Source organism: Coptis chinensis, chromosome 9 (genome assembly GCF_015680905.1).
Source record: "Coptis chinensis isolate HL-2020 chromosome 9, ASM1568090v1, whole genome shotgun sequence".
Taxonomy (NCBI): domain Eukaryota; kingdom Viridiplantae; phylum Streptophyta; class Magnoliopsida; order Ranunculales; family Ranunculaceae; genus Coptis; species Coptis chinensis.
In genome coordinates, this window is record NC_141464.1 from 54,834,513 (window position 1) to 54,857,973 (window position 23,461).

The window sequence follows — 23,461 nt, forward strand, 5'->3', positions numbered from 1 at the left end:
GTAGTAATTTCCAACAGGGAAGCCCTTTTTGGACCAAACAAATCCGGTTTTGGGCTTGATTTTGTGGCCCAAAACATGACTCCAAAGCCCATGCACAAATTTTTAGACCTAATCCTCTTCTATATAAAGAGGACTAAGGCCAAACTCTTATCCATCCTAGATTAGATAAATAATATAGATTAGTCTTAGGTCGTTAGTCATTACTTGGGTTTTAATACATTTTTGAATCAATAAACTCTCTTTCAATTAGATTAATAAAGTAATTATTATTCTTTCAATAATATCTTGTTCTTATTGTTCTTATGCCATAAATGATTGTTTGATGAATCAAGGCTAAAACCACCATTAGAGGGGTTTGAAGAAGCCTTGATGAAAACTTGATTGTGTTAGTGTAGATATCGTTGTGATAATCTATTCTACTCTAGAAAGTAATTAGTTTACCATGAGAATAGGTTTAATTTCTTCACATTCTAATTATTAGTTGGTAGAGATTGCCATGAATAATTAGGGATTAGAAAGACCCAATCGTTATGTGAAAGCATTACGATTCGGATTACAACAAATCTATGCTAGTTTATTAAGTTGAATTCAAGGTGGAATCAAATTCCCCTAATTCCTTCCCATATTCACATCGTAGTTTTGAATTTTCATATTTTAAATTACATCATTTCTATTAGTATTCAATCACCACATTCGTATAGTTTCATTTCATTACTCTCATTGATTTTGTTAGAATTACATAAACTAGGAAACATTACATCTAAATGAGTTAGTAGTGGAACGAATTTTCTACTCCACATATTAAATGATAACGAGAGTAGAATCTTTGATCATAGCATTGTATTAACATTTAGTTTTACTTATTCTTAGAGTAGGTAAAACTATCGTTTTTACATTTATCACATAACCCATAAACAAAATTGAGCCAATACATAATACACACTTAGCAACAGCAACAAAGACTTGAGCTTGACGTAAGACATACAACACATTCCAGAAATCCTAGATATGAGACTGGATGTCCTTGTTGTATATCAAAATGTCTTCAAAATAAACTACCACGCGCTTGCCTAAGAATGGCTTTAGAACCTGGTTCATGACACACTTAAAGGTGTTAAGAACATTAGAGAACCCGAAAAGGCATAACTAGCCACTCATAAAGGTCTTCCTTTGTTTTAAAAGTCGTCTTCCACTCATCACCGATACGAATACGGATCTGATAATAGCTAGACTTTAAGTCAAGCTTGGTGAATACCGCAACACTATGTAGCTGATCAAGAAGATCGTCTAGGTGAGGAATGGGGAATCATTATTTCGTAGTGGTCTTGTTAACATCCCTATTGTCTACACACATACGCCATGTACCATCCTTCTTTGGAACTAGTAATGCTGGTACATCACAAGGACTGAGACTCTCGTGAATAAATCCCTTGTTAAGCAATTTTGTAACCAGTCTTTGTAACTTAGCATGCTCTTTTGGACTAATCCGATAATACGGATGATTAGGAATTTTAAAAATAGGAACCAAATCAATTTGGTGTTGTCCTTCATAGGAGGCAACCCAACCGGTAACTTATCTGGAAACAGGTCTTAGAACTCCAGTAACAAGTCATGCGCACACTTCGGAACTATGGCCTTTAGCGTGTTAGGTTCACACATTAAAATAAACATGTGACTAGCAGCTAGCAATTCAGTCTCAAAACTGTGCATAACCAAGCAAGAAGATTTTGGTTCTGCTGGTGCAGTGGCACAAGTTCCTTACTTGGTACTAATATAATTTTAACACCCTCAAACATAAAAGCTATGAGTATTCTTCCAACCATCATGAGAAACTCGACGATCAAACTGCCAGGGGCGACCCAATAACAAATGGCAAGCATCCATTGTAACAACATCACACCACACCTTATCATTATACTTAGAGCCAATAGAAAAAGGAACCAAACAACCTTTATACACTATTACCTCTGTGCCCTTCTTTAGCCAAGAGAGAGAATAAGGTGTCAGATGTTTCTTAGTGGATAGATTAAGCTTACGTATAACTTTAGAAGAGATAATGACATTCTCACAACTACATAATTCAATAATCAGCTTACAGACTTTTCCAAGAATGGTACAAGTCGACTGGAAAATATGATTGCAGAGCCAACCATCACCATTAGTCTCTTTAGGAGTAAAGCATAGCCGACGCACCACCAGAAGTTCACCCTAGTCTCCAGGTACTATCTCTTCAGGTATGTCGTCTAATCCCCATCAAAGATAAGAGCACCAAGAATACTACTAACGGGATCATCATCAATATCTTCATTCTCAGCAAACAAAACCTTACCAGGAGTAGGCAATTTTGAACATATGTTAATATAATGACCTATCTCACCACAACGAAAAACACTCTTAACCGCATTAGTGTCACGACCTACAACTTCTGGACCCTGCGACCTACTAATAGGAACATTAGGAGTTTGGGTAACAGGACCACTACATACCCCTGTGGTTTAGTTATTTCTCTAGAATTAAGGCGCGTTGATGAGCCTCAAAGACAGAAAAAACATCAAACATGTTCATGGCATCCTGCAAGTTAGAATGAAAACCACCAATATAACGATCCACCACGTGATCGTCAGACTCTATCAGTTGTACACGAGATAGTAACTAATCGAAGTCCTTAGTATAGTCATCCACAAATTTGGAGCCTTGACGCTAGTTCTGAAAGCATTGATATAGTTCACGAGTATAATTGAATGGTAAGAAATCTGCACAAAGATGTTTCTTAAGTTTCTCCCAAGCAACGATTTTAGATTTACCTCTTTTTTGACGAGTTGCCTTCAACTGTTGCCACCAAGCCATAATATGACCACGAAAACGAGTTGCAACAAGCCATAACATGAACACGAAAATGAGTTGCAACAAGCGCTACTTGTTTGTTGTCTGGCACTTCCTTAAACTCCATAACCTCCTCCACAGTACCAATCCAATCAATCAAATCATCTGGTTGCAAACTACCATGAAACTTGGGCAAATCAAATTTTAAACCAGATTCCCAACGTCTGTTTTCTCTGGGAGGTGGAACAAGCGGTAGGTCATCTTCAACCTCCAAGTTGGTTAAAGGATTAGCATCCTCTGCCTCAAAACTGCCCTCCCCTTAACAGTGGTTTGCGATCTTGTGGTAGATAGGCCTGCCGATTTAGGGTTTCTAGCTAGCGGATTAGCGATGCAACTTGCCTAGAAAGTTTGGCTATTCGCTCACGGTCATACACATCTTGTAAAGCAGCTACTCTCTGTCCTCTACCATGCCCTCTTCTTGCTAGATGAGGCATGTCCAGTTCGTTACTGATTCTGATACCAACTAATGTATGACTAAGAATGTTAGCTCACAAACAATCCAAATATCTCTCCTTTAACCAAGAAAAGAAAATAAATAATCAATCTTTAACCAAGAGTTGATTCAATGTAGAATAATAATCAAGAAATTGTCTCTCAAAACCCTACACTTAGCCTTATATAGGCGACATAAAACAGACCCAAAAATAGGGGCCAAAACAAGGGCCCGAAACTACTGAAGGAAATAAACAAGTAACCAAATCCACTAGAAGGCGCACGCCCCTTGTTTGAACCAGGAATGAGGGAGCCCTCCCCTGTCTTCCACTAAACAACAACTAAGCCTTTGACGTGTTCACTTCTTTTCATGTGTACACAATGTTTAGGTCATATACACGCTCAAACACAACTCGTTCAAATACCTTACTCACGTGCACTTTGGAATACACTTCGAGCAAAGGGTTTCGTTCTACCCCTAAAGTCTAAGACTTTTGAGTTTCTTCACTGTAATCACTACACTAGGGAACTCGTGAGAAGGATTTTCTTGGTGATTATTCGAACTACACTACGGTGTTACTTGGAATTCAAATTACTAAAGCTTTCAAAAACTAATTTTCTTAACACAAAAGAGATAGAGAGAAAGAAGGGTAGAGAGTTAATTCGACTCATATAAACAAGTTCCATAATTAAGAAGTCTAAATCATGTTGTCTCTAACCTGTTTTGGGTTCATAGACAAACCCAAAACACGTTGAGACGTCAATCCCTAACAACACAAACTTATCTCTAAGCCTATCTTGTTAGCATGAGAGATTGAACTGATATTCATCTCTGAACTACCTTTCCAATCCTTGGTTCTATTCAACACTAGCCACTCAAATTTTAGAACCTGAGTGTCACCTGGGTCGCACACGCGACCTTATCTAGATGTCCAGGTCCTAATTTTGAATGATCACTGTTATTTTGTGACAGGATGTTAAATATAACCTAAGTCCTAAGCAATGATCCAGGGTTCCTCAACCAGAGTTTGATCTTCACATGAGCGTCATTAACCCTCCACCAGGGAGGGTTTTAGCTCATGATCCTTAGATTCTATGAAATTTTGATAATTAAAGTGATAGAACTAAAAAAGAAAAATAAGGAGAATCTTAATTTTACAAAGAAGTACTTTTATTAGAATGTTTGTGAAAACTATAACAAAGTTTAATTACAACTTAGAATTGGAAAATGTAAACTTGCTAACTTCCGGAACAAAATGAAAACTAAAACTAAATTAAGGAGACAAAAGTTGTGTCTTGCTAATGAAGACTCCTTTTTAAAGCAAGAGATTGCTTCCTTTCTCTTTTGCTCCACGTGAACTCAACTATCCCATTAATGCTCCATTTTGATTTTCTCCTCAAGCAAGACTTTTTGTCACATTTAATTCCAACTCTTACCATCTAACTAATCAAGACTTTGTGAGTCCTAATTAATTTGTGCCACCTATCAAGACTTTTGTGCCAAAGTTCTTGACTTATGTGGAAGCTGGACGTGTGAGCTTGATCATCAAATTTTGTGGGTCTGCATAGTGGGCCCACGTGCTTTGTCCAGTGGCGGGTCTACAAGTTGATTTTTACAAAATCTGGCCTGAGATAGAGCTTACTTGTCGCACTGATCGTTCTGATGAGCTTCAGAAGTTTGATGCTTTCTAGTACATTGATCCTGTTTTAACCTAGAACTATCCTGACTGAGTCCCTGGGCTTTAGTCGGGCTTCATTGAGCTTTGCATGGGCTAAATCGAAATATTTCACGTAGACACACTATTCCGTGTTTAAATACTGGCTTTATCCTCATTTTTAAGTTCATTGCGAAAACCTGTAGAAGCACGAAAATATAATTAATTCATGATTATTAAACACATAATTAACCAAAATGTTATGTCTCTACGAGATTTTATATTACAGTTTTAGGTGCTTATCACACCACCCCCAAACAACACTTTGTTTATCCTCAAGCAAATAAGAGACATTAAAACAAATAAGTCGCCAAAAATGTGTAGTCCTAAACTAATTCTCGTTTTGCAGAGTGCGGTTGCATTAACTGTATGCAATAAGGCCTTAAACCACTAGGAATTCCCTAGTATACGAGTTATAGCCTCGTGAGAGTTTTCCAGAGAAGATACAAACTATATTTATACTATAACGACTCAATAACAAAGGCTTGTTCCCTTAATTAATCTCAGATATTTATACATCTCACTAGCGGGGAACGAGGATTAATTCCTTTGAAACTCAAGTTAATATACATGCAATAATTAAAACATCTACATATGAACATTCATACAATGAACTTTACATGATATGTATAAGCAAGGCAGTTTTTGGATCCTTTGGAGAGCATCCCTAAACAAGTTCTCATAGGTATGTGTCGAAACACAAATTCACTTATAATTTTTCCACTTAGGTTTTGCTAACTCCAGTGTGCAGTGGCACACATTTCCTCACATCTCAATGACAGTCAAAGGAGTCGAGATCGATCAATATTGCCTATTACTTATTATCACACCATCCTACTCCTAATTGCGCTAGAGGTCTTTACTAGGTATTATGGGGCTTAGGTGGTGGTGTAGAAGAAAATGGAAATAGAAAATAAAAAATGGCAAGTATGAGAGAATAAGGTCTTAGAGATGTTTATGATAAACGATAATTTTGATTGTTTACCTACGAAATGAATGATGAACTCAAAATGTAAGTAAACTAAAACTATTTACGTGTCTAGATTGCTTATCAAAGTTTCTACTCTCAATTCTATCGAAATAAAGCGGAGTAACAAATTCGTTCCACTCCTAGTTCTCTAGCATGGAATGTTTTCTAATCTAATTAATCGGGTTTAAGTCTAAAGAGAGCTTTACGAAGGGTGTTATACTACGATACAATATGAAATTGATTACGTTGAATTTAAACTACGAATGCTATGGAAATATGATTGTTTTTGAATCTAGATAAAGGATTAGAGGGGAATTGAATCCACCTCGAATCCAACTTAATAACCTAGCATAGATTCTTGTATCTCGATTCTTATGTTCTTACGGCAAGAATTTCGAGTTCTAATCCCTAGCGTTCATGGCATTTCTACCAAATACTAACTAGCATGTGAGGTCGTCCACCCATTCTCATGGCGAATCACGACCTTCTAGAGTGGAATAGATTCTACAATGCTTCTACATTATACTACTAAGTTTTCATCAAAGCTTCATCAACCCCTCTAATGGAGGTTTTAGCCTTGAATCATTCCACAATCATTTCCATATGAATCTAAACTAAACATAATATCAAGATTCGAAATTTACTAATCTAAATTAAACAATAATTAAATTCTAATTAACAACTAAGAAATGGTAACCAACAATAATTAAAACTAAATCTAATAGATTTAAATAACAAAAATCGAAATGACAAGAATAATAACTATTTTATTTATCTAATGAATGATATTCAATGATTCAAGAAATTAATCTAAAACAAGAAATGAAATTCTAAAACTAAGTTCTAAAACTCATTAATGGAGGCTAACTAATCTAATTCTAATCTAGGTCTAACTATCTACCATTAACAAAGAGTTAAACTTTAGTTTTTATACTTTTAGATCCAAAAATCGTGCATGGGCTTGGAGCCATGTTTTGGGCCACAGAATCAGGCCCAAAACCCAATTTCTTTAGTCCAAAATGGGCTCTTCAGCTGCAGTTGTCTTCGACAGATGTTTCGTCCACTTCTGCTCCTCTGATTGGGTCAATGCTTGGACCATTGGAAATCTCTTTCCGAGCCGATCGTTTTGACATAAGGTAGGCCCAATTCTGAGGTCTGAGTCCAAAGATATGGTCTTCGGAAGTTCTGCTAACTTTGTGTGCTGTTTCTGCCCGCGTTGACTTTGACTTTTCAGCTTTGACCGGGCTTTAGAAAGGCTTTGTCTTCTTAAATCTTGGCCTTTAATCATGGAACTCCTTAGTAACCGACCTTTGCTCCTTTATCTCGCTAAAGTGGCACATTTCTGCACATAATGGACTTTGAAGCCCTCGAAATGCATAAAAACACGTAATCAGTGTTAACTCTTAATTGTTACTCACATAATTGGTCTAAAAGTATGACTGTTATAGGGTTAAAACTACAGTTTTGGGCTCTTATCAAACCACCCCCAAACAGCATTTTGCTTGTCCTCAAGCAAAGATGAGAAATTAGAATAAGTGATAAAAATGGAGTTCTATCTACTCTCGTTTCGTTGAGTGCGATTGCATTGACCATATGCAACAATGCCTTAAACCACTAGGAATTCCCTAGTGGACGAGTTATAGCCTCGTGAGAGTTTTCCAGTGAAGGTACTCACAAACTTCATTTATACTACAACGACTAAGAAATAAAACTATTGTTTCATTATTCATACTCTAAATTAACTATACCTCTCACTAGCAATGCATATAGAGTAATCAAGTCGAAACCTAAGCTAATATATGCATAATAATCAATCATCTACAATAAACATATATACAATGACTAATACTATGAAATGCAATAGCAGGTCCGTTTCTGAAACTCGGAATAGCGTCCTTAAGTAGGTTCTCACAATAATAGTCAAGATACAACACTCTGATTTTTCCACTCAAGTTTCGCTACTCTAGTGCACAGTGGGCACACTTTACCTTACAATCTCAATGACACACAAGGAAGCCGAAGTTGATCAAACACATCTGCCACTTACTATCCCACTAACCTATTCCTAATTGAGCTAGAGGTCTTTATTAGGTGTTGTGGGGATTAGGAGATGGTTTAAGAAGGAAGGAAATGGATATTCAAAAGGACAAGTCTGAGATAATAGAGTCTTCATATTATGTAACTAGAGAAAACCTTGTTATTTACTTTTGCTTCTACACTTTGTTTCCATCCTTAGCCATATTTTTTTTTTCTTTTTCCTTTGCTTTTGACTCCTTTTATTCTATTTGTTTGGAGTTTTTATTTTATTTATATTTATATTTTTCTTTTCTTTGGATGGAAACTTTTTTTCTTTATTTTCTGAAGCAATTAACTAACTTTTGTTTACACAGGTTTTTCTCTTCTTCTTTCTTCCTCATTCTATTCTCAGACTTATCTAAATTGGGTAAGTTGATTTTTTTTTTTTTTTTTGTTTTGTTTTTGTAACAGGGTAAAGGATTTATGGTTTATGAAAGGCTAAAGAAAGGCTCAGAGGGGCGATTAGCGGAAAATAATTCATAAGTTTGAATTTCTGGCTATATCGATCTAAAGAGGGCCTAAATTCTCGCTTAGGATATGACATAGTGATCAAGCAAGTGGACGTGTGATTTCTCTATCCGGATTTTACTTCTCCCTTGTGTCATTTTTCAAATGTTTCGCTCATATAAGGCTTTAGGCTATATTCTCACAGGATTTGTAGAATAAGTACTCTAGCCTAGATTTGAAAACTTATCGCTAACAATCATAGATACTCATGTAATATATTTATAGATAGATGCAAAGATTATTACCTACATATTAACCTAAGTTTTTAACAATTATTCTGATGCAAAAGCTACGTGAGACTTCTAGATTGTTAAGAGCATAGAGAAAGAAAACAATACCAATATTTCTAAGTGTATAACATAAACTTATTTATTTATATTTTTGAAATTTTTAACTTGAAAACAAATGCATATTATACATATCTATATTCTAACAGATGCCTTAATTACATGTGTTTCTATGCCCCCCCCCCCCAAACAAGAATCATGCTTTGTCCTCAAAGCATTTAAATAAAGAGGGTAGGAAAAATACCATTGAAGCGCGTGAAATTCAGGAACATCTGTAAAACAAGGTTAGAACGTACTAATATAGGAAATAAAAAACTGACACAACTCTATAAGAGTTCCACCCATTATGGGGTTAACAAGAATCAAATTGCTTGGGACATAAGCAGACACTAACTAGAATTAAAACTTACCTTATCTCCCGGACATGCATATTATCTACCCAATAGCACCATGGGTCTTGTATTTCAGCGGGCATGGCAAGTCCAAGAACAAATGCTAGCAAGAACCATAAGGTTCCCCAATTCGGTGTGTGATCACCTCATGAGACCAAGCACCATAAGTAATGCTTTGGAACAAATCTTTGAAAGACTGTTCCAGTATTATTGTAGGAGATGTCATCTCGAAACTACGCTCTGGAACAGCTGCGAATGACCCGGCAACAACCCGCAGAAAACTGGAATTTTTCTGGTCCACGAAGTCGGGTGGCGCGCTTCCACTTCCACTTGCCTTGAAGTCGCTCGATGATTTTGGAATTCCAAAGTGTTTGAGCCGTCGCTCACCTTCACCTCATGGGTGGTCGCTCCGAGTAAACTTTCTGAAATTGTCTAGGGCGAAAGTCGCTTCCACTTGAAGCGTGGCCAGTGCTTCGTAAGTCTTGAAACATAAGTTTACAAGGAAAAAGAAGGAAAAGCTTGGAGTGAAAGGTAGGAGATGATGGTGGGGTGTAGTGTGGGTTGATATTCTCAACCTTCACCCCAAAACAAACTCTAAAATGGAGGATCTTCTACAAATCATGATAGAATAAATAATACCACCCCCAAACAATTCGGGAAGGTGGGATTAACAATAAAATCCATGCACAATGAAAATAACCACATTATATTAATATTGTCATTCAAACAACATTTCACTACAAAAGTCAAAATTAACTACGGAATTTAACAACGTAACATCCTACCTACTAAATATAATAAAAAACAACATCAAAACAACAAACAAGAAGAAATCTAGCTACTCTTCAAGGGAGCGAGGTGGGGGTAAGAATAGGAATTTGAGTAATCAATAATGGAAAAACCAACACCACACCCCCAAACAAATTTTTGAAAACAGGTTTGTAAAAATTTGTTTTAAAACGTGGGTCTTTTAAAGTCAGATTCCTGAGACTTGCTAGATTATTATTTTTATAGCTTTAAACTTTTTTACTTTTTATGAATTAGGTTTAATATAAAGGAAAACAATAAGCAGTAAAGACATAATTCACACCATAGAGAAACATGACTCAAAAACCAAGAAAACATGTAAGAGTGGAAAATGTGAATTATGTGAAACGTGGACTTAGGATCCGGTACTTACAGCCACACACTCCATAGGGAGGGCCCGGTTACCTGAATGGTGCATTCACCAATATATGGAAATGAAAGGAATTGCACTAAACACAAAAATTGAGTCGTTTATAGTCAGATACCCGAGACTTATCTAAACATATGTATGAGTATGCAGTTTATCATATATCAACAACCGAAATAGTTGTGGATCGTTCCATAAATAAATATCATAGAAAACATATCCAAACACAATCAAGCACCAAGATTTCGTACGACGCAACCTAGTGGAATGAAAGCGAAGTCGGATAGACCTATAACATAACCTAGCATGCACCTTATGTTTCATCTTTGAACTAGAGGGTGTCCTAGTGAATAAGTGTGGAAAAGTGAATGGTTGTGGAAGATATGGTGGATTGGGATAAGTTTTAGAGAAAAAGCATGGAAAAAATGAGGATGTGGGTTTAGCACAAAACTCATTCATGGTGTAGTTAGGGACTGTCTCAAGTCTGAAAATGAAGGTGTCAAGTGGTTTATCCTTGGGAAGTATTTGTTTACTAGGTGGATTTAAAAATCATGAAGCACAGGGAGAAACTAAAGGATCGAAAGTGCAAACTCGAGGTTCCTTTGAAAAGGTGGAGGGTGGGGAATATTGGTGATGGAAGGTGAATGATTCTCAGCTAGAGCTCTCAAGTCCATATCATCGAAATCTTGATATATGCAAGACATTCCTTAATAGGTGGGTCAAAAGGATCACCGGGATAGAGATTGAAAAATTCATCTTCCGGTCATAGCATCAAGGGATGAATGGTTGTTGGCAAGGGGACTCGCTTGAAGTGGTAAAGAAGCGGTGCAAAAGAGTTGCGGGGAATTCTTCTTCGATTTAGCCTACTACCGTGGAGTCATTATTAAAGTCGGTATTTCGAAGGAAAGGAAGTTGTTAATCTGTTTCTCCTAAAACATGTTTTTGAAGTAATCTTGAGCTAAGCTCTCGATCATGCTAACCTCGCCATTTGTAGATGAATCGATATCTTGTGTCCTCGTTTTGAAAACATTTACCTCAACGAGAAAGATGGCCAAAGGACAAGGACATCGAACCATCGCGCGCAGTTTATGAGCGTTGGCGAGTAGCCAAGAAGGGGCGCCTAAAAATGATAGGTACAGAGTCGTTAGTGACTTCGTATTCGAGGATAACGAAGTCGGCCGGATAGTAAAAATTTTGGACTTTAACCAAAGACGTTTTCAACCACACCCTTAGGATACTTAATAGACCGATCGACTAATTGCAATGTCATTTTAGTAGGTTGCATCTCCTCTAGACCTATTTGTTTATACAAATAAAACGGGAGTAAGTTAACACTAGCCCCCGTGTCTAGTAAGCCGGTCGTCGTGGTGTGAGAATCTCCTAAGGTGCATTATGCGATGGGGACGACCGGGGTCCTTGTACTTAACAATTCCATTATTTTCGGATAAAGTTAGGAACTCTTCAGGTTAGAAAGAAGCGTCTTTAGGTATGTTGGTCTTACGCCTAGTAGTGCACAACTCCTTAAGAAACTTAAGCGTGGTTAGGTAGCTTTTTATAGCTTCTAGAAAAGGAAGGTTTATCGTTAGATTTTTGAAAACGTTCCTAATCTCCTCAAAGTTAGTATCCCCTGGTTAGCATGGCTAATTTCTGAGGAACGGTGGTTTAAACTCTATATTTAGCGTATGGCTCGACTTGATGTGTAACCTTGGCTTTCTGTTTCTTAGGTTGTGGTTTAACTGGTACCTCTACAGTGGTAGGTTCTTCAGTTTCTATTTCGGTATCTAGTTCGATATCCGGTGTAGGGAGTACTGATGGGGTAACTATAGGCATAGTTACTTTGTTATCAACCACTCTTCCAGAACGGAGAGTGGTGATGGCATTTAGCTTACCTACGGTTGTAGTTTCCGTACTAGTATTACCATTTACCTCAAAGGCTGTGTTTGATGTTCTAGGGTTGGGTATCGCTTGGCCTGGAAACACCTTTTGGTTGGGCTTTCTCTTGGGCTAACCTGTTGGTTTAAATTATTAACGGATTGTAGAATGTGTTGGTTAGATTGAGCCATGGTTTGGAAAAGTTGTTGGCTCACTTGTATGAAGGTGTCAAGACGATCCGGTTGTGTGGGTGTAGTAGTCACGGGTGGTGTGACTGGAACTATCTCGCGTTGATTATTTATGGGCGGATTGTGATAGTTATTATTTACCTAACGATACCTCTATTAGCATTATAATTATTATAACTACATTGACCTTGTGCTTGACCTTGTCGAGGTTGGCGCTTTGGTTGTTATAATTATTATAATTACCCCGATCCCGCCCTTGTTGTGGTGGAGCTTGGTTATAACCGGTAAGGCCGGCCTAACATATTGATTATTGTACCACGTAGGTGTGACTTGTTGGTTATTTCTTCAACCGAAGTTGGGATTTTGTCTCCAAGGGCGTTAGGTTCACTATTAATGGAACAAGAATGTTCATAGGCTATAGGACAGTGGGAGTCGGGATGCTCAGGACTCCAACAGAAACTACATGGATTTGAATTTACATTCATGACGGGGATAGGCTTTTGTTGTACATAAATGGCCTCTACCTTTTTTGTGAGGGATTCAATTAGAGTTTTAAGCTCAGGATCTGATTTAACCTCAAACATACTGGTAGCCTTAACTGTTGAAGAAGAACTAGCGGAGCGGGAGTAATCGTCACTACCCCCCCAATTATTATTACGCTTAGTCTGATTTTCCAAAAATTTATATGCCTCTGAGGCTCCTTTACTTAGGAAACTACCCCCATTCATTATGTCTAGGACTTCTTTATGGTGGTGTAGAAGTCTTTTGAAAAAGGCACGAACTAACATGTCTTTTGCTAGGTGATGGTGTGGACACTCTATAAGGAGATCGGTGAAACGATTCCAAGCCTCCTCAAAATGATTCATGAGGATTACATCGAAAGAAGTGAATCTTGGAAAGCATTTCATCCGCCTTTAGGGGTGGGTAAAATGTTCCATAAACAAATGAACAAGTTTGGCCCACGAGTCCACAGAATTAGGCGCCAGGCGCTTAACCAAGACGCCGCCTTATCAGCTTAAGGTGAAAGGGAATACCCTCAATTTAATTTGTTCCGCACCAACCGTAGGATGGTGGAATGTTATAAGGACTTGTTCAATCCTACGCGTGTCGATAAGGTTTTTCATGGTCTAAACCATGAAAAGCGGGTAACAAATTAAATATATTTGGGGGATCTGGAAATCCCCAATCGGTCTGCTAGAACGATGCAAGATTTAGGGCTATCGCTCAAGGCTTTATAAAAGTCAGAGAGAGGAGTCTCTCTTTCTTCAGCCATAATATCAGGTGGTGTGTGTGAAATAGTAGCTAGAGGTGTAGTAGGTGGGAAACTAGATAGACTTGTTTGTTGACGCGTTGCCGTGTAATTACGTTAGTTGTTTTTCTTCGACCAGACCTTAATCTCATGCAAGACTAAGTCGAACTTAACTAAACATGCAACACTCCAAACAATTCGATATACTAGTAGAAACCTCTAACCGGAGATCGCGAGGTGTGGAAGAAAGGAATACCTGATTGCGTCCTTGCTTCGCTTTATGAATAGCGTCTTGTTTACGCGTGTTCGTGTGTATATAACAAGTTAAAACACTGAAAAACTTGAAAAATCGAAATTGAAACAAACCCCGTGGAAATCCGCAAATTTCAGCTTAGGGCGCCGTCGCTCCGTGTTCCAATAACTTAGCGGGTCGTTCGGTATGGTATGATGCGTAATTTTTCGTGGAACTTTTCAATGCTGAAACGAACAACCACAGTATGAATCAAACAAGGGTGGGTGGGTGAAATGGGACTTAAAACTGACTAATTATACTATGAAAACAATGCTAAAGTGAAACTAAGACGGCAGCGGCGCCATTTGATAAACATAAAATGATAAATGATAAATTGAATAGTCTACCTACGAAATGAACGATGAACTCAAAACGTAAGTAAACTAAAACTATCTTTTGTGCCTATATTTATCAAAGTTTCTACTCTCAATTCTATCGAAATAGAGCGGAGTAACAAATTCGTTCCACTCCTAGTTCTCTAGCATGGAATGTTTTCTAATCTAATTAATCGGGTTTAAGTCTAAAGAGAACTTTACGAAAGGTGTTATACTACGATACAATATGAAATTGATTACGTTGAATTTAAACTACGAATGCTATGGAAATATGATTGTTTTTGAATCTAGATAAAGGATTAGTGGGGAATTGAATCCACCTCGAATCCAACTTAATAACCTAGCATAGATTCTTGTATCTCGATTCTTATGTTCTTACGGCAAGAATTTCGAGTTCTAATCCCTAGCGTTCATGGCATTTCTACCAAATACTAACTAGCATGTGAGGTCATCCACCCATTCTCATGGCGAATCACGACCTTCTAGAGTGGAATAGATTCTACAATGCTTCTACATTATACCACTAAGTTTTCATCAAAGCTTCATCAACCCCTCTAATGGAGGTTTTAGCCTTGAATCATTCCACAATCATTTCCATATGAATCTAAACTAAACATAATATCAAGATTCGAAATTTACTAATCTAAATTAAACAATAATTAAATTCTAATTAACAACTAAGAAATGGTAACCAACAATAATTAAAACTAGATCTAATAGATTTAAATAACAAAAATCGAAATGACAAGAATAATAACTATTTTATTTATCTAATGAATGATATTCAATGATTCAAGAAATTAATCTAAAACAAAAAATGAAATTCTAAAACTAAGTTCTAAAACTCATTAATGGAGGCTAACTAATCTAATTCTAATCTAGGTCTAACTATCTACGATTAACAAAGAGTTAAACTTTGGTTATTATACTTTTAGATCCAAAAATCGTGCATGGGCTTGGAGCCATGTTTTGTGCCAGAGAATCAGGCCCAAAACCCAATTTCTTTAGTCCAAAATGGGCTCTTCAGCTGCAGTTGGCTTCGACAGATGTTTCGTCTACTTCTGCTCCTATGATTGGGTCAAGTCTTAGACCATTGGAAATCTCTTTCCGAGCCGGTCGTTTTGACATAAGGTAGGCCCAATTCCGAGGTCTGAGTCCAAAGATATGGTCTTCGGAAGTTCTGCTAACTTTGTGTGCTGTTTCTGCCCGCGTTGACTTTGACTTTTCAGCTTTGACCGGGCTTTAGAAAGGCTTTGTCTTCTTGAATCTTGGCCTTTAATCACGGAACTCCTTAGTAACCGACCTTTGCTCCTTTATCTCGCTAAAGTGGCACATTTTGCACATAATGGACTTTGAAGCCTGAAATGCATAAAAACACGTAATCAGTGTTAACTCTTAATTATTACTCACATAATTGGTCTAAAAGTATGACTGTTACAGGGTTAAAACTACAGTTTTGGGCTCTTATCAGTTTACACTAGACAAATCCTTGTTTTCTTTTCCTGCTTCTAACATGAGTTTCCATACTTCGCACTTTTAATCTTTTAGATTCATTTTGATTTGATTTTGGGGAGTTCTATCTTTGATTTTTTTTTTTCTTTTGATTTTTGGAAACATATTTCTATTTTTCTTTTCCTTTTCTTTTCTTTTTTTTTCTTTCTAAAGCAAGTAACTGATTTTGATTTGAGACAAGTCTTTCTCTTTATTTTTCCACTTTTCATCCTATTTCTCATACTCATCATTTAGGTGGGTTTATTTTATTTGGGATTATTGGATGGGTAAGGAATTGTTGGTGAAAGTGAAAGGCTTGATGAAAGGTTCAGTGGGGCGGCTAGCTATAAAATTTGTAATAGGTATGAATTTTTGGCGATGTCAATCCAAAGAAGGCCTAAATTCTCGCCTAGAATTCAGATGGTGATCAAGTAAGTAGATGCATAATTTTCTCTATTTGGAAAAACTACCCCTCTGTATCATTACTCATATATCACACATATCAAGGCTTTTTGGTTAGATTCTCACAGGATTGGTAATTAAGTAGTCTAACCGTGGTTTCCAGAAACTTACTGCTATGTACAATAAATGATACTCAGTGTATGAATGCTCATGAAAAGATGTAAAAACTATTGTGTACGTATTATCTTAAGTTTCTTAAGAACAAATCCTAATTAGAATGTTAATGTGAGATTTCTACACAATTTTCATCACAGAAAAAGGAAACAAGACTTTGTCACAAAGTACATTTATTTAGAAAGAAAATAAAAAACTATATACAACCTACAAGTTGCCTAATTTTTGCTACAGGTTTTAAGCACCCCCAAACAGATTGATACTTAGTCCTCGAAGTATCAAGAGATGAAGAACTAAATTACCTGAGAACCGTGAGCAAAATTAGGGCTGGACATCTGCAACAAAAAGTTATTCTAGCATAATATATTATAAACAAAAGAAAAAACGATAGCACACCAAACACAACTTTATACAGTTATATATATACAGAGTGGCCTAATCAAATTTTACCAACCACCCAATGCAGTCATTCTCTCGTCATCTCGAGTGAAATGCATTTCCTTATCATCGCACCAATAGATAATGGTTTGCCAAATGGTGCTCCATTGTGGTGCTCTTGATTCGTTCAAATGTGCCAACATATCATCATCGTCAGGGAAGCAACAGACGTTCTGCAGGTACCGTGAAGACCGTCCATGTTGTAGGGGGGATTTCCCATCACTGAATATATGACACGTGTATGGGAAATAGCCTAAGACTATTGATGTCCAGATTGAGACGAGGACCATCGGATCAGTTCTGTGAATAAGTGATCTCGTGCTTAGCACAAGTATTTAGTGAACATATGCCAGGCACATGACTAACCACCTTCAAACATAACAGTTACCCCATTCGTTAGGAACTGATATAGACAGTTCCTGAACAGAAGGAAACTAAAGATGGCGATCTCTGATGATAAGGAAAGAATCATGATCAACTAGGAAACTTACCTCTCTTAAGATATGGTCTAGATTAAGACTTCCATAATAAGAGGAATCCTAATAGGAAGGCAGAGTCCAAAGATGGAAGGGAACTCACAAGTGGTGAGGACAGCCTTAACCCTAGGACTCTCGTAGCCTTTCCTATATAAACCATAGGGATTCGCTTTTAGGAACTACGCAAAATAGGGTTTGATTCTCCTTAAGAACAGAGGAGATATGTAGGCAGCCGTCAGACGGTTCAATCCTGAACTCACCATCATCTCATCCCTTCTCTATCCAGTAGAGGCTTCAAAATCACAAGGCACAGAGGAAGATCAACGGATACACGGAATTTCCCCTACATCTTTTGGCGCCATCTGAGGAGAAGAACACGAGATGCCTGAAGGGGGTGAGAATGTCTGTCACCAAGATGCGAATGATCCCCCCCAAGGACCTGTGACAAGCCCCGATAGACCAATTTTTCTCGGAGAAGGTCCCAGAAATAACGCTCAGGAGGAACGTCAAAATGGTGAGAATGTTGTCCTCACCAACCCAGAGTCTGTTCAGGCGAGTCAGGCGGTGCAAGATCTGGAACAACGAAGAAGCAACCTTGAGCGAGAATTACAGTTGCTAAGGCACTTATATCAGTCTGACATAGGGAAGGAGCCACTCATCGATCTCGATGATGACGACCTTTTAGAAGGTGGCTGTGCTAGGAACCCAAGGCGTGGGGATCCAGTACGATGCGAGCCATCTGAGTCAGAATACATCAACTTAGATAAAAACTCAAGAACAGCCTCAGAACTGGAGTCCACTGACCAGGATCGTGATGTCGACCTCGACACCATAAAAGAGCTCATAACAGGAAACTTTCTACCAAAGAAAGTGCATGGGAAACTTAGAAGAATGACTTGATCCGTCAGATGCATTGGATGACAGGCAAGGAGAGAAAAATGCAAGACTCCCTTGTTCAATCCGCCATAATAGGGGAAGGTAGATCTCCTTTTGCATCACGGGTGATGAGGAAGCCATATCCCCGTGGTTACAGACAACCGAAGTTTAGTGTCTTTAGTGGCAAGTCAGATCCGGTGGATCACGTATTTAGGTACCGTGCCACTATGGAACAATATGAGAGATATGACCATGTCATTTGCCAAGAGTTCAAAGCCTCCCTGTTTGGATCTACGCTCTAGTGGTACCATAGATTACCTGAGCATCAGATTAGGTCCTCAGAAGAACTATTTAGGACCTTCATAGACAGGTACTCATGTAACAAGCATCATCCAAAATGGATATATGCATTGTTCAACATCAAGAAAAAGGATGGAGAGGCATTGAGATCCTACATGCAATGGTTCATAGAAATCTCAATCCAAATAGAGTCTTGTGACGAACAGACTACTATAATAGCTTTCAAACAAGGGTTGGATGAAAACAATGCCTTATTTAGATCTCTCTTCAAGAAACCACCTCGTGATTTAGAGGAACTCCTTGACAGGGTTGAAACTTATATGGGGTGGGAAGAGGATGTCCTAAACAGATGTCAGGAAGCGAAGAAGACTAGTCGGACTGTTCCTGGGGTTCCTCAAGAAGGGAATGGAAATTCTTCCCCTCAAAAATCTAAGAGAGACCGTAATCATGGTCGCCAAAGGGACGAATCCCCATCAAAGGGACGAATGCCCAGAGGGCAATACCAAAATGTAGCTAGTAGTGTAGATGCAAAACCACAGAAGAAGCCACGTGTGGAGGGAGCTGAAGAAGCTCTTCCCTCAATGGATAGAAACTTTGCCCCTCTAAACAAAATGCCAAATGAAGTACTGCACTCGATAAAAAATCAGAGTTACCTCAAATGGCCAGATCTGCTAAAGCCAGGCTCCCTGGGTACCAGAGACCAAAAGACCTACTGCAAGTTCTATAAGAGTGAGGGTTATAGCACCCGAGCTTGTAGGACCCTGAAAAATGAACTATAGGATCTGATTGAAAGGGGGTATTTGAAACAGTTTGTGGCACACGAATAGGCGAACACAGTATAGCCTGAGGAGATCAGCACGTCAGTTCAGGATCCCCCAGGTACTGGACCACTCAATAGCTGACTCCAAATAAATATGATTTCCAGAAAAGCAAGGAAACGAAGTGAACAGATCATTGAAAAGGGTGCGTGATATCAAATGCGCATCGCTAAGCAGATGAGGATCATGAACAGCGAGCTGACTACAGGAGCTCAGGTTAACGTGGTACCTCACAAAGATTTGCTCATCCTCTTCACTGAGGCTGACTGTTGTAGCATCCAAAGCCCCCATGAGGATGCACTTGTTCTGACACTTTCTTTTGGAGATTATGATTTGCATCGCATATTGGTTGATCCACGCAGCTCAGCAGATGTACTATACTACGACATATTCAAGAAGCTACGGATTCTTGATTCTAAAGTGGTTGCCATCAACTCCAACCTATATGGATTTAGTGGGGACAAAGCTCTGATAGTTTGGGAGATCCAACTACCCGTAGCTATTGGTCTGATAACTCTCATCATAAACTTTGTTGTGGTAAAAGTTAACACACCCAATCATATGATCTTGGGTAGGACCTAGCTGCACAGACTCCAAGCTGTTCCTAACACCTATCACAAATGTCTAAAGTTCTTGCAAAATGGGACAATTGAGACGATCAGAGGGGATCAGCTGGCTACTAAAGCATGCTACGTACTGGCGATGAAGCAGTCCCCACTCCCTTTGGAACCAATAAAGGTGGGGCGACCCGCCAAATAGCAATTACAGTTGGATCTACCTCTCCCGGACCTAGTCTCACGGGAGAGGGAGGATCCCCCCCTCACTAGAGCCGTTAGAAGAAGTGGAAATTGTAGGAGGTAGCTCACCAAAAACCACTTTCATCGACACCTTGTTGAGTTCTGAAGAGTGCCAAACTCTGATACAGTTCTTCCGAGAGCACAGAGTTATGTTTGCTTGGTCATTCGAAGAAATGCCAGGAATTGACCCCCATATGGCATGCCACCAGCTCAATGTCAGCAGTGATGCAGTAGCAGTCAAGCAGAAACCGAGAAGGATAGGTGCTGACAGATCCAAAACAGTAAAAGTTGAAGTTGAAAAACTAAAGGCTGCTAATTTTGTCAGGGAAATCAATTTCCCCACCTGGATTTCTAATATTGTCCCAGTAAGAAAGAAGAATGGGTCATGGAGAATATGTATTGGCTTCATGGATCTGAACCGTGCATGTTCGAAAGACAGCTACCCTCTACCACAAATGAACAAGTTGGTGGATGCGACGGCTAGACATGAACTGTTATCTTTCACAAATGGATCATCTGGATACAACCAGATCCCATTGCATGAGGAAGACCACAAGCATGCAAGTTTCACAACCGAGGATGGCCTGTACTGTTATCAGGTCATGCCGTTCAGACTAAAAAATGCAGGGGCCACGTACTAGCGTTTGGTGAACAAAATATTTGAATGATTGATAGGTGACATTGTGGAGGTGTATGTAGACGATCTCTTGATCAAGAGTCTAAAATGGGGAGATCATCCCTCCCACTTGCAACGTGCATTTGACGTTCTTCGAGAATATCGCATGAAGCTTAACCCTGCGAAATGTGTTTTCGCTGTATCATCACGAAAGTTTTTAGGGTACCTAGTTACTAAGAGAGGGATTGAGGCGAACCCAGATCAGATCCGAGTGCTCATAGAAATGCCCTCACCTAAAAACATGAAAGAGGTTCAAAAAGTTACAGGTAGGTTAGCAGCTCTGAACAGGTTTATCTCCAAGAGTTCAGATAAGTGCAAACCCCTCTTTCAGTTACTGCGAAAGAACACCTCCTTCGCATAGACGGAAAAATGCCAAAAGGCTTTCTATCAACTTAAAACATACCTGGGGGCACTGCCAATCCTTTCAAAGCCTGTTGAGGGAAGAAGTCCTAGGTTTTTATCTCTGTTCATCTGACTACGGCATCAGTTCTGTACTGATATGCGTGGATGAAAAGAAGGTTGAAAAACCTATCTATTTCTTGAGCTGAACGCTCCTACCAGCAGAAACAAGGTACCCTAAAATCAAAAGAGTCACTTTAGCACTTGCTTTTGCCGCAGAGAAATTACGACTGTACTTCCAGTCCCACACCATTAGAGTGATCATAAAGTACCAATTGCGATCAGTTTTGGAATGACCGAATAGGTCGGGAAGGCTAGCTAAATGGTCTGTGCAACTTTCAGAATATAATATTATTTACGTCCCCAGAATCTCAGAGAAGGGTCAGGCACTAGCAGAATTCTTGGGAGATTTCCCAATAACCTACACGGGGTAAGACTCAACCACCCCCAATTCTAATGATGGCATCTAGCCTGTATCTCCAAACACCAGTCCAGACCCATGGGAGTAGAGCTCCGGATGGCGGTTGTTTGTGGATGGATCTTCAAATGACAGAGGCGCAGGAGTTAGAGCTGTGTTTACTCTTCACAATATGCATCTGGAGAAATTCATCCAATTAGGTTGGAACGCCTCCAATAATGAGGCAGAGTATGAGGCGACACTTGCTGGCCTCACAATGGCCCTCGACCTGGGCCTAACACACCTCACAGTTTTTAGTGACTCACAGCTGGTTGTGTTCCAAGTTGATGCAGGGTATGAGGCCAGGGACGAACGAATGGTCAAATACCTAGAATTGGTGAGGGGTCTTCAAGGAAAGTTTGAGAACATTCAGTTCTATTAGCTGCCTTGATCTGAAAATCGACACACAGATGCTTTGGCATATGTTGCCTTGATGTTGGGCAACAGTGAGTCACGTTCTATCCCTATAGAGTTCTAGGAGAAATCTAGCATTCAGATCCCAGTTACAACAGTTTGTGTTGTTCCAGCCATTACTCCAAGTTGGATGGATCCATATAAGTCCTACCTCAAAGACGGGACACTCCCTGAGGATAAGAATGTAGTAAGGCGTCTGTTTGCAAAGATACAAAGACTCACCCTCGTTGGAGACGATCTGTACAAGAAGTTATTTTTGGGACCTCATCTCAGATGTCTCTCCCCACACCTTGCTGAACAGGTTATGCGAGAAGTTCATGAAGGAATTTGTGGCAACCATGCTAGGGGCAGAACACTAGCTCTCAAGATCCTAAGGCAAGGGTACTTTTAGCCTTATATGCAAAAGGATGCATAGGTTTTTGCCTGCAAATATGAAAAATGTAAAAGATATGCTCTACTAATACATGCTCTAGCAATAGAACTGCACCCGTTGGCCAGCCCATGGCCATTTGCATAGTGGAGAACTGACATCGTAGGACCTCTACCACCTGCTCCTGACAATGTCTGATTCTTACTGATTGCGATGGATTACTTTACCAAATGGATAGAAGTAGTTCCCATTGTCTTCATTCGAGAACAGGATGTCAGAAAGTTAATTTGGAACAACATTGTCTGAAGGTTTGGAATACCCAAGGTTATCATCTCAGATAATGGGTAATAGTTCGCTGGAAGATTGGTCGCTGAACTCTGTGAAGAGTTTTACATTATCCATCTGTTATCAACTCCAAGGTATCCACTGATAGGGTTATATACTAAAAGCATTACTTTTGTATTAACTCTAATTATTTATATTTTGAATGAGAATCATATGGGCAAATGTTATACATATTATATATGTTATTAGTTATATGCATGTGTCTAATACTTTATGTTGTAGATGATATGGTGTGAACACACAGAAGATCATATCATCAGTACCTTATAAAAAATAACTAATCGTTCACAACCTAGATGGATTTGGACAAACCATTAATACGGTTGTAGTATAATCTGGTATTAGTCTATCTTGACTATAGAATTACACTAGTACACTTTGTGTGTATTGAACAGGACCAAGTGAGGTTGTTTCTCCTTATACTGACTATATAAGAGAACAAACACCTCTATTATTATAGATGCTTGTCCTCCTAATCCGGATATAATAACAGGCACTTACATGCATTGTACATTACTTTAAATCATCAATGAGTGAGATTCATTTGTGAATCAACAAACTCGATGGATTGGGTAATGACATTATATGTAAGGTGTGCTGTTGATTATAGAAGGAATCCGTGTCCCGCAAGAAGTCGGGTTGATGATGTCCCCTTG

The 23,461-nt window shown here is 38.8% G+C and overlaps 1 protein-coding gene across 1 annotated transcript; it reads left to right on the plus strand.

Moving 5' to 3' along the window:
* Positions 1-19,506: 19,506 nt before the first annotated feature.
* On the plus strand, positions 19,507-19,929 carry LOC147476759 (uncharacterized). Its single transcript, XM_086585818.1, has one exon. The coding sequence runs from the start codon at positions 19,507-19,509 to the stop codon at positions 19,927-19,929; it is 423 nt and encodes a 140-aa protein (XP_086441944.1).
* The last annotated feature ends 3,532 nt before the right edge of the window (positions 19,930-23,461 follow it).

Coding starts and splice junctions, on each gene's coding strand:
- LOC147476759 (XM_086585818.1), top strand. CDS start 19,507: ATGCGCATCGCTAAGCAGATGAGGATCATGAACAGCGAGCTGACTACA.